Below are 13,097 nucleotides of genomic sequence, written 5' to 3'. Positions count from 1 at the left end.
CTGCATAAAATATTAGTGGCTGTATATTAAACGTGTTTCTGATCGTTCTAATATTTGTATTAAGTTAAATTTCATTATATTTTCTGAAATTGTTTTTCGTACGTACGAAATTATTTAAAGACAAAACCCAGTTTGGGCTTCTTACAAAAATTAAGACGACCAGAAACATTGAATATACAGACACTGATATTCTAAACAAGAAAATATATTTAATATGTAAGTTTAATCGTAGAAATATTTTATTAGTCGGAAACATCTTACAATGCAGCAAACTCGGGAATGTCCCTTTAAAACATCTTACAATGCAGAAAACTCGGGAATGTCCCTTTAAAGAAGTTTTCGATTACTTACATTTTATGAGTTAGAATATTAATTTTCATACACCTGAAGTGGTTCTGGTTATCTAGGTTTTTGCAATACACCAAAATGCATTTTTCATTATTCTAAAAACGCACGTTCGTCTGAGAAATAATGGTTATCGAGACAAGCTCTAGTTATTTTTAGACGGTATTTTCCAGTTTAAACATCATATACTTCAGCTTCTCTCTGTTATAACCTTATCCAAATGTGTGTTGCAGGTTTGTAGATTAACTAAACTTAAGTGTCCATTTTTCATGGGCTGAAACTAGGGACTGCGCGTTTAATTTCAATGAGTGAAAAAGGTCTCTCTGAAATGAAATATCCATAACCAGTCAAAAGGTGCATTGTATCATACGGTTTCTGTAACATTCTCTCAGATGCAGTCAATTTATTACATTTATTACTTCTTCTGTTTTTTCTTCATTTAGCAAATTATTAAACATTACGTGACGCTTTCTAGCATATTCCATTGTTTACAATACAATACATAATGACCTTGAACAATCTGATAAACAAAGTAAATAAGTCAACTTAATACAACCACTATACACTACTGTTATATTCAACTACATAATACAACCACTATACACTACTGTTATATTCAACTACATAATACAACCACTATACACTACTGTTATATTCAACTACATAATACAAAAATTACATGTGTATACCAGTGACGGATCTAAGAGGGAGCAGGGACAATTTTGCGACAATGATATATATATATATATATATATATATATATATATATATATATATATATATATATATATATATATATATATATATATATATATAATGTTGGATAATCCAAGGAATCCCTTAAGGAATGTTTGTCATTGGGTGCCCCCTAAATGGATGTTATAGATCCGCCACTGTATAGATATTTGTATATAAAGAGAGAGGGGAAACCCGCTGCTGCCACGTCGACTACTGCTGATAAAGCAGCAAGAGATCTCTTATATGCATTTTCCCAGACAGGGCAGTACATACCACGACCTTCAAAGACCACTGGTTGTGATTGGATGGGGGTAGTGAGACCACTGAGGGCCGTCTCTCCTTTGATAGAACTCGCCTAAAGGTGACGTCACACGACACGAGTGCTCGTATGAGAATAGCTGATTGTCAAGACATGTTGGTCGTTATGCAATCGGCTATTCTCGTGGCTGTTCTCGTACGAGACATTCGTATCGTGTGTCGTCGCCTTAATATGAGCTCTCTAACACTGTACATATCCCGGCTTTTGATATACCAGTCGTGGCTACTGGTTGGGACTGAAAAACAACACCACCCCAAAGTCCATCAAACTGACGCACCTCAGACGAGAGCTTTACTTCTGAACTACCCCCCCCCCCCCCCCCCCCCCCCCCCCCCCCCCCCCCCCCACACACACGCACTTATATTGATTGTATTGAGCTCATGGAGTGATCTGTAATCAATCGTTTTAAGTTATTTGGTGGAGAATCCTGATCAAGCCTTTTAAGTGATCTGTTGGAAAATCCTGATCAAGGCTGTTTGTTAAGTTATCTGGTGGAAAATCCTGATCGAGCCTGTTAAGTTATCTGTTGGAAAATCCTGATCAAGCCTGTTACGTTATCTGTTGGAAAATCCTGATCAGGCCTGTTAAGTTATCTGTTGGAAAATCCTGATCAGGCCTTTTAAGTTATCTGTTGGAAAATCCTGATCAAGCCTGTTAAGTTATCTGTTGGAAAATCCTGAAAAATGCTTTTAAGTCATCTGTTGGAAAATCCTAATCAAGACATTTAAGTCACCTGTTGGAAAATCCTGATCAAGACATTTACGTCACCTGTTGGAAAATCCTCCTGATCAAGACATTTAAGTCATCTGTTGAAAAATCCTGATCAAGACATTTAATTCATCTGTTGGAAAACCTTGATCAAGACACTTAAATTATCTGTTGGAAAATCCTGATCAAGACATTTAAGTCATCTGTTGGAAAATCCAGATCAAGACATTTAAGTCATCTGTTGGAAAATCCTGATTAAGACATTTAAGTCATCTGTTGGAAAATCCTCATCTGTTGGAAAATCCTGATCAAGACATTTAAGTTATCTGTTGGAAAATCCTAATCAAGCCGCCGGACTGTGCTATGTAGAGTCGATCACTCAGCCTGTCGTAGTATACACCGGTCGGCCATTTGACGTCATCACTGGACGACAGTACGGTCTTGACGAACTCTCCCGAGGGCGACAGCAAACCCACTCTGTAGTTCCTATAGTCCGCAAAGTACGTGAATCCTTCTTCGTCGCAGCAAACGCCGCCAGGGCAATCGAGCTTGTACCTCCACTGCACTTTCATGTCCCTGCTGACGCAAATCAGTGAGTTGGCGCCAAAATCCGAAACGATGACGTCACCGGAGGGCGTGGTGTTCAAGTAGTGCGGCTCTTCCAGATAGGTTTTGCCAGTGAAACTGACGTTCATGAACGTCACGGCAACGCCTTCCAGGTCGACGACGGAGAGATCCCTCGCGGAGGAACTTACGGCCAGTCTCGTCTCCATTCTCGAACTGGTTTCTACTTTCACTGCACAGAGACACCAACAGAAAGTTCCCAGGTCGATGGTTCTGTTATGAGTCAACTGCGGACCCACGTCCAGTATGATGATCTTCTTAGTCTTGTACAGCGAGACCACCACGTTCTTCTCGGTTATCTTCCCTAGCCTTGCCGGGAAGTTCTCCTTGTTTTGTGCCGTCCCTAGTACACTCCTCATCTCCTTCTTGTTGGCCGCGTCGAACCAAAACGCTTTTACGCATGCGTTGGTCTGATCGCAGACGACTGTGACGTCGGTGTCTTTCTGGAACAAGACGACGATGTCGAGTATCCGTGGTCTGTATGTATCGGTATGGGTGTTGGCCTCTATGGTCTTAAACGACGCAAACTGCCGGTGTGGTGCTGGAATCTTCACTCGTACCCTGGTCGTATTGTCGGTTGAACCTGAAAGAGAAATATATTCCATGTCAAAAGGTCAAGCCGTCACGTCAAATATGATCATCATAATATTTATGTACAATACAATGTAAAAAAAAAAAAAAAAAAAAAAAAAAAAAAAATTTTTAAAAAAAAAACCCAGACAAACAAACAAAAACAACAACAACAAAACCAAAAATATTATACACATTTTCTCAAAGAAATCGGGAGTGTTCGATTGGGCTGTCACATTGTAGTAGCCTATTGAGAACTATTCTTCATAATATTCCTGTACAATACAATGTAACAAACAAACAAAAAATCCAAAAACCCCAACAAAATAAAACAAAATAAAGCAACAAACAACAAAACAAAAAACAACAACAATAACAATAAAACAACAAAACAATATTCAAAAATTTTAAAAAACGAAATCGGGAGTATTGAGAACTATTCTTAAAATTCCACTACTCGAACACAACTGGAATTAGAGCCCAATATGGTTGGTTGATCGTTGTTCACAAAGCGATAGAGAATGTACGATTGGACTGTCAGAATGTACTGAGAACTATTCTTAAAATTCCACAGCTCGAGCAAAATCCCGAGATTAGTCGGTTTAAAGGCATATTGTCACAAACTACTGACTTATTTAATGGTCTAACAAACCTGAACAAAAATTATTTGATTTGTCCCTAAATGTACTTTATTCAACCATATTCATAACCACCATACTCCATTTATTAATGATATTTTGTAAAAAGAATTGAATTATGGCAATTGTCCATAATTTAAAAACTAAAATTGCCGTGAGGGTTGACATGGATTTCACTCCATCATGGTTCACTTAAGATGATGTGATAGCTAGATTTGGTTTTTAACAATTAAGGTAATTTTTGTTTTTATTATCCCTTTTTAGAGAAATAAGGTCCTTAAATCTGTGACAGTATGCCTTTAAATTGATGCACTGTTATCTGTGGAGTAAGGCATAGATTTCGTAAAACACTAAACATGGATGCTATAACCGCTGATAGCACTAGAATGCCTGCGAAACGACGGTCTTAATGTTGAGCAAACCAAATGCGATTGGATTAACGAAAGCTTTTAAAAGCCCTGAATATATACTAATACAAGTTACAGTTAAACGTTTGTTTTGTTTAATGACATCACTAGAGCACACTGATTGACTAATTAATCACCGGCTATTGGATGTCACACATTTGGTAATTTTGAGGAAACTCGCAACATTTTTTTTTTCATTAGCAGATAAGGGATCTTTGATATGAACTTTCCCACAGGAAGGACAGCACAGGCCAGGCCAGGCCAGGTCAGGTCATTGGGCTTAAGCTGTTTTAGCGGATGCCTGTCATAGGCACAGAAAGGACAGCACATACCACGAACTTTGATATATCAGTGATTAGGACAAGCAAAAAAAAAGAAGAAAAAAAAGAAGGAGAATAAGTCCACCTATGAGGTTCGATCCTGTGACCCAAATCTAAGCAACCCAGGCAAGTTAGAAAAACAGAAGAAGAAAGAAATGTTTTATTTAACGACGCACTCAACACATTTTATTTACGGTTATATGGCGTCAGACATATGGTCAAGGACCACACAGATATTGAGAGAGGAAACCCGCTGTCGCCACTTCATGGGCTACTCTTTTTGATTAGCAGCAAGGGATCTTTTATACGCACCATTCCACAGACAGGGTAATACATACCACGGCCTTTGATATACCAGTCATGGTGCACTGGCTGGAACGAGAAATAGCCCAATGAGGCCACCGACGGGGATCGATCCTACACCGACCGAGCATCGCGAGAGCGCTGTACCACTGGGCTACGTCTCGCCCAAACTGAGTTGGATCCCTCCCCATTTAATAACAATATTATGAAAACAGACACACACAATATCATATGTCATATTACTCGCCATCAGCTAGTGAGGTATCTTCGAGCATGGCCTTAAGTCGGAAGTCAGTGGGTATCTCGTCAGCCCAGCCTGCTGTTGGGTTAGCGACTGTGGCAAACTGACGGCAGACGGGGCAAGTGAATCCTCTCCTCTTGTAAGCATCCGTCCTTCCGTTTATCCACTTCTGTAAGCAGTCTCGGCAGAATGTGTGCAGGCACGTGAGGGTTTTGGGCGTCTGGAACGCACCGAAGCAGATTCTGCAGGTCAGGTAGGTGTCGGTGAAGTCGACGGTGCTAGGTGGAGCAAAGTTCGCCATAGCCATATACCCAGCGTGGTGCGATCACGTGTCCTGCTAAATAAAAGTTTGTTTTGTTTAACGAAACCACTAGAGCACATTGGTTTATTAATCAGCTACTATTATTTGCCAAACATTTGGTATTTTCGACATACAGGAAACCCGCTAAATATTTCCATTAGTTGCAAGGATATTTTATATGCACCATCACACATAGGACAGCACATACCACAGCCTTTGATACACCAGTTGTGGTGCATTGGCTGATACGAAAAATAACCCAATGGGCCCACCGACGGGGATCGATCTTAGACCGACGACACATCAGGCGTAGCATGGATATTTTATATCACACAGACAGGGTAGCACATACCACAGCCTTTGATACACCAGGTGTGGTGCATTGGCTGATACGAAAAATAACCCAATGGGCCCACCGACGGGGATCGATCTTAGACCGACCACACATCAGGCGTAGCATGGATATTTTATATCACACAGACAGGGTAGCACATACCACAGCCTTTGATACACCAGGTGTGGTGCATTGGGTGGAACGAGAAATAACCCAATAGACCCAATGACGGGAATCGACCCCAGACCGACTGCGTATCAAGCGAGCGCTTTACCACTCGGCTACGTCCCGCCCATGTCCTTAAAAAAAAACATATTTCTTTTAATGAAACAAATAAAACAAAAATACAAACAAAAAACAAGAACCAGAACTAGAAACTAAAATTGATCAAAACAAAACAAAAAAACAACCCCACATAAAAACAACAACAAAAAAAAACAACAAAAAACAAAACAAAACAAAACAAAACAAAAAATGGGAGAAAATAAGGTGTGACTGGGGGCCTGGAGCAAAAATCGTATCTCTGCGCAAGGCAGAGACAAAATTACGTTTTAGGCAAAGTCGTGATTGCTTGTATGATAAGTTCTGATTTTGTAAGATAAGTTGTATGTTATCCGAGGAAACAAAAGTTACCTACTGTTCTGAAAATATTATTTCTGGACGTCTTTGGATGCTTTGTGTCAGTTATGAAATAACTTATACTTTGACAGCATGTTTATCAGAGTCCCAACATTTTACCAATGTTGTAAATCGAATATTTTATTCATAAATTGTCTTATTGGAGAAAATACCAATTATTCTGCAAGCCGAATTGTGCTTTATTATTAATTATCGCGGTTTTCATCGGAGTCAGACGATCTGAAATTAAAGGTCCTATGTCAAAACTGAGACTACCATATTTTGTTATTTTCACATTTATTTGCAATAAATAACTATAAATTAATGATCCCGCGCATGATATTTCCATAATTTTAAAGTCCTGCACTGGACAAGAAGGACCGGCCTCGGTGGCGTAGTGGTTAGGCCATCGGTCTACAGGCTGGTAGGTACTGGGTTCGGATCCCAGTCGAGGCATGGGATTTTTAATCCAGATACCGACTCCAAACCCTGAGTATAGTATAGTTTATTAGCTTTAAGCCTTACGGCTCATAGGCATATACATATACATTCAATAAACAATGATACAAACAGATAATATATACAATGGGTGATTGTGTAATTGGAGGATGGACAGTTATATATGCTTAGAACGTAAAAAGGTTGCATGTTTGAGAAATTTACCGAGATTACATAGTTCTTTTCTGTTTTGAACTGATAATAATTGTACAATTTTAAACATAGATGGTTTGAACTAATAATATTTTTTTATGTAAGTAATTCGTAAACCTGTATACAATGGACATATCAGAATAAAATGATATTCGTCTTCTATATCGTCTTTATTGCACAATTTACATTTTCTTTCTGATCTTTCTATACCATAATATCTTCCTTGTTCAATGAGCAATTGATGGGAAGATACACGAAATTTTGTAATAAGCGTGGCATAACATTCAGGAATTGATATTCTAAGATAATATTGCAAACAAAAAGTGTCTATCAGCAGTTTATATAATGTACATTTTGGAGATTTGTCTATTGTAGCATCTTTCTCTTGAATGAACTTGTCCGTTAGACGTATTTCTAAACATTTTAAAAATGAGTTAGCACTATCTACATGCTGACTACACCAAACATCTCCGAAACCTATTGATAGTAGTAAATATCTTACCTGGTATAGCCAATTAGAGGGATTCATGTGTTCTAACATATCTTCATATAACGATTTTAAGATACAATTTCCGCATGACTCAACGGGTAGGTGTAAACCACTTGCACCGACCAGTGATCCATAACTGGTTCAACAAAGGCCATGGTTTGTGCTATCCTGCCTGTGGGAAGCGCAAATCAAAGATCCCTTGCTGCTAATCGGAAAGAGTAGCCCATGTAGTGGCGACAGCGGGTTTCCTCTCAAAATCTGTGAGGTCCATAACCATATGTCTGACGCCATATAACCGTCAATAAAATGTGTTGAGTGCGTCGTTAAATAAAACATTTCTTTGGACAAGAAGGGGTTTCCCCGAATAATTTGTGGCTAAATATAGCATGGCCACCATCTTTGTTTCTTTTGTCAGTTGACTGCAAAACATTCTGGGTAAACTTAGGTCTCACTACACAGATGTCATCTGCCATTGAAACCCATGTTAAACTGCCCAAACTCAAGCGAAGATTGCCCATAGAACGGGTTCTCGTTGGCACTAACAACATACACCATTGCGAACATACATTATATAAGCATTTATATTCACTCCAAAATTGTGAACATTTCCGTCTCAGTTTTTTGCTATAAGACCGCATCTAGCTGTAGTACCGGTCCGAACAGGTGGTTCATTAACCGATTCACTCCGGCTGTCACTTGCGCTATATACCCATGTCCCAAAAGGTCGATGCACAATATTACAAAATAACATGGGCAAAATACAGCCAGAAGGCTTACCATTAAACATACATATTGTTTTAATTCTTCACCATTTCCTAGAAGTGAATATGTGAACCATAACATGTGCCACGATTAGGAACTATAGTGGACCGTGATCAATGAACTCTCACCCGGAAGTGATCTGTGTAGTGAGACCTTAGTGTATTGAATGTGTACGTATAAAACCGTATGTGTACGTATGAAACAGTGACATCATTAGTTAATGCGTGTGACACACTCAAGATTCACCCCTAAACCATATTATTTTCTATTAGTAAATGGAATTATTTGGTTGTAATGTTTTATAGACATATAGCTGAAGGTATAAACTTTATGTCTGGCACGGCGTAGCGTGGGGTGGGTGGGAGGATGCCTAATAATTCTGAATAAAAAATATTATTGGTAGTACATCTTAAAGCCGCACACCCTAGTTCCATCCAGTGAAAATAAATTATAATTTGGTTAATCTACAAACCTGTAACACACTTAGATCACGTTTTTATCAAATGGAGTGAAAAAGCAGGTTTTATCGATAAATACCATGGGAATACCCATGTCCCAATTGCTTGAAATAATTTTGAAAGTTAGTATTCTGATGTCACCGGTAGATGTCGCTCGAAGCACAACAATGCCTACGTCACGACAAATTTCACAGAATGCGCACAGACTTGGGGTGCGTTCTTTTCACCTCTCCTGGACATGTTCCAACTGTTCTGTCCTGGTTGTATCCCCTCTCCAGATATCGTAAGACTTAGCAAAATTATTGGTTTTAAGGGTTTGTAACGTTTTGTATTGAGACACTTACTTGTCTGAACTTTATTGTTACTGAAAATGTTCACGAACTGTGAAGAAAAATCTCACAAATGAACAACAACAAATCGGATGTTGATTGCGCGAACCGTGCACGAGAAAACAAACCGAACCAAAATGATAACGGTCACGTGGTATACCAACATCTGTGACGTTTACACAGGAAGATTCCTTCTAAAAATAGATTGGACCTCGCTTGCTTAACGGTTTTTTCTCGACAGCACGCCTTGTGAAAAAATGCCAAAAATGCATTTCGTGGTTTTACAAACATCAGGATTAGCAAAAAGCACTTCAGGTGAATGGAAATGTGTATTCTAAATAATAAAATGTAAGTAAAGTGCAATTTTATTTGTGAAAAATGGGGTTTAATAGCGAAAAACAACGCCGTTATGGTTAACAAATAGCCGTAACTAGGGTGTGTCCCTTTAAGCCAGAGATGAATTTTATCCGTGTTGAATGCGATACACAATAACTGTTTGCGCTGTCGACCAGACTATTATCTCATGGCAAGATATCATCTGTGTGTGTTGTTGTGGTATATTTCATACATCGAGACGCACCAAGAAATCTTTAAAGGTTCAATCAACCAGAGCCGGTTTATCCTAGTAGTACGTGTAGCACGTGCTACGCTCCCCGCGCTTCAGGGCCCCCGCGGTGATGCCTACATTTATTTTCCACAGGTCATTTTCCCCTTCTCCCCGAGGGGGTTGCAAATATATATCCTGGGAAGGGGAACCTGCTGTTATTTGTTCAAGGACAAGAATTACTGTTATGTGCAGTAGACCGTGAAAAGTAGGTCACAGCAACCTAGTAATAGTACGCGATGCACCGCCATCCCGCGTTGTTTCTACATGTGAGGTTTGATGGTCCTGTATGCAAGATATGGTCCGGACAAGAAAAAGTTAACAGACGGACGGACGGACGGACGGACGGACGGACGGACGGACGGAAGGACAACGCCATACCATAATACGACCATCATAGACGGGCGTATAAAAAGGCGTGGCGATTCGTTTGCAACCCTATATAGCTGTGTAGCAGCAATGCTAATATGAATAAACGTTGTAATCCAGATTCGGACACTTCTGTTTAATTCGGGCAAAAATGGACTACTGGTTGTCAAACATTTAGTAATTTTGACGTATAGTCTTAGAGAGGAAACCCGCTACATGTTTCCATTAGTAGCAAGGGATCTTTTATGTACACCACCGCACAGATAGGAAAGCACATACCACGGCCTTTGATATACCAGTCGTGGTGCACTGGCTGGAACAAGAAATAGCCCAATGGGCCCACCGACGGGGATCGATCCCACACCGACCGCGTATTAAGCAATCGCTTTACCACTGGGCTGCGTCCCGCCTCTGACCGCACTGCCGTATCAATGTATCACCATGTGAGTCTAATAGGAAATACAGGGGCTGGACCTGGGGGGGGGGGGGGGGGGGGGGGGGGGGGGGGGGGGGGGGGTTCGAATATGAAACAAGTGGACCTTTTCTATTTTGTTTTTGCACTACCAGAAACTCCATATGTATAAACCCGTATGTTTTAGTTCTGAAAGCGGACCATTTGCTTCAGCGAGGGGAGGGGGGTTCGTCCGAACCCCCCGAACCCTCCCAGCCTACGCACCTGAAATACCAAGTGTTTGATAACCAATAGCCGATGATTAATAAATCAATGTGCTCTAGTGGTGTCGTTAAACAAAAACAAACTTGAACTGACATATTATATATAATACTTATTTATAACGACAATAAGGTCGGGTTCAACTTGAATTATCCATGCAAAACACAAAATGCTAGTTTCTTCCCGATTAGCCCCATTACTCTGACGCAGTGACGGTAAGAGAGCTAGATCGACATTTGGACAGTTATGTCCAGTTTTTACGCTTGTCACGTGATAACTGTCCAAATGTCCGTCTAGCTCTCTTTCCGTCAGAATACTTGGGCTACTATCTGGTGTATAGACTGACTTACTTGAGATACAGTTTTCTAAACGTCCCCACTTCTGTATTTCAATGGTCGTCAACTGGGTTTTGCCCTAGTAAAGTCTCAGTTCTATATTTAGCCACTCTGAAGTTTTGTCACCGTGGAAAAGCTTTTGTAATAGAGTTCCTTCCCCTGATTAGCTATCATCGAACAGCTTGGTCGGTCACGGAAGTAACCGAATGTACGAACATAGCCTTGGTACAGGTTATTTCGATTAAATATAATCGTATCAATTCAGCTTAATTCTCGGAACCGAACATACGGGTACTTCGACCCCTGGCCGCCATTGTTTATCATGTGACGCGGTGAAGCTTCTCCTTAGTTACGTATGGTTTGATAGTGAAATGAGGCAACTTTGGTCGATCATTTAAAACAGTTAATGGTCACGATGCTTAAAACATGTTGTGCAGTTGGCTGCATAAACCACAACATGTTACATGATGTTAAAAAAAATATCGTTTTACAAATTTCCAAAAGAAGACTAGGCGCTGCTTGTGGGTAGGGTCATTAAAACAACAAACCTGATGGAATTTCATGGCGTCCCTCACAATGTGACTACGTTGACTTTAATGATGTTGCTTGTTGACACCAACAGAGATTAATTTAGCAAACAAAATGGTTAAAGCATGTGCAGTGATAAAAATTCCACATTATACTGTAAATAAAATACACAATTCCATCGTCTTCCCCCCCCCCCCCCCCCCCCCCCCCCCCCCCCCCCAACAAAACTATGCATCCAGTTCTTGAATAAAAGAGTATACCGGTATTCCTTTATCATTAAATTTGTGTGGTCTTTATTTTTCATTTAATCATAGTTGCTTGGATATTACTATACTTGTATTTATTTTGCCATACTACAGCTACTACATCTTATTTATTTTTTAATTTTAAAATAAAAGTTTATACTGCTAAATTACACACATATAATAATTATAATATAGGCCTAAATTCTTGTTTAAACTTTTTTTTTTTTTTTTTTTTTTTTGCAAATATGTCTGTAGCAGGCCTGCAGTAAGAACACACACATATACATAAATCTAAAAATACATAAAATCTATTCTATTGTGGATCAATATAATTTGGTGGTTGTGGTACATTTTTCTTGTTCAAGTTAGAGGACTTACCTTTTTACATATGTAGTTTCATGGTATTCTACAGTTCAGTGTGTGTTTGTGTGTGTAATCTGCTTTAGCAATTACCTGCAATAAAATGAATGGTCAACTGCCATATCTGATATTTGTTTTCCATTTTGAAAACACTGTTTGACATGAAGAATATAGCATTTAACCATCCCATTCATATATTTTCCTTGAATATGCTACATAAGTGCATCTACATGAGGTAATTTAACCCGGTTTAAAAGCAACTTAGGTTAAATATGTGTAGTCTAGTAGAAGGCATACCGATATAGATCAGTTTATTAACAACCATATTTGCCTCCTTTGTCCAGCTGTACATTGTATACTATTAAAAATTAGTTTTGTAGATATTACTTAAATTGAACTGCAATTCCAATACAGCACAAGACTGAACAAGAAAATATCTGCAATATCCATTGTGACTAGATATAAAACAACACCAATATTATATATATATATATATATATATATATATATATATATATATATATATTAACCATTATTTACTCAGGTTTTTGTGTTTTATTACTAAATATACCAGGTTAAACCCTATTATTAAAACATTTGCATGTTTGTTCGACGAGGCAACACTTATGTTTTATTAGGTTGTAGACCTCGACATGAAAATAACTGAGGGAACTGATTATTTGCTCCCTAATGTAGTTTATGGGGGGCAATTTAAAATATTACCATATTGATACTACATGTATATAAATTCACATGGCAAAGGAAACTATATATTATTCTCCTTGAACTAATCTCAGGTGTGATGGGTAAGTAGAGAGAGATATTGC

General features: G+C 39.0%; 1 protein-coding gene across 3 annotated transcripts; it reads right to left on the bottom strand.

Annotated features, from left to right (window-relative positions):
• Positions 1-1,761: 1,761 nt before the first annotated feature.
• On the bottom strand, positions 1,762-11,268 carry LOC121388684. Of its 3 annotated transcripts, none has more exons than XM_041520135.1 (3): positions 11,153-11,268; positions 5,220-5,550; positions 1,762-3,317 (listed from the first exon to the last, which is right to left on the bottom strand). In XM_041520135.1, the coding sequence occupies exons 2-3, from the start codon at positions 5,518-5,520 to the stop codon at positions 2,428-2,430; spliced, it is 1,191 nt and encodes a 396-aa protein (XP_041376069.1). In that variant the 5' UTR covers positions 5,521-5,550; positions 11,153-11,268; the 3' UTR covers positions 1,762-2,427. The 3 variants fall into 3 exon arrangements, with proteins under 3 accessions (XP_041376069.1, XP_041376071.1, XP_041376070.1); XM_041520137.1 differs by having other exon boundaries at positions 5,220-5,547; positions 11,153-11,248; XM_041520136.1 differs by lacking the exon at positions 11,153-11,268 and having other exon boundaries at positions 5,220-5,645.
• Positions 11,269-13,097: the final 1,829 nt, after the last annotated feature.

The sequence above is a fragment of the Gigantopelta aegis genome, chromosome 14, assembly GCF_016097555.1.
Source record: "Gigantopelta aegis isolate Gae_Host chromosome 14, Gae_host_genome, whole genome shotgun sequence".
NCBI classification, from domain to species: Eukaryota; Metazoa; Mollusca; class Gastropoda; order Neomphalida; family Peltospiridae; genus Gigantopelta; species Gigantopelta aegis.
This window is presented reverse-complemented; position numbering and strand designations above follow the sequence as displayed.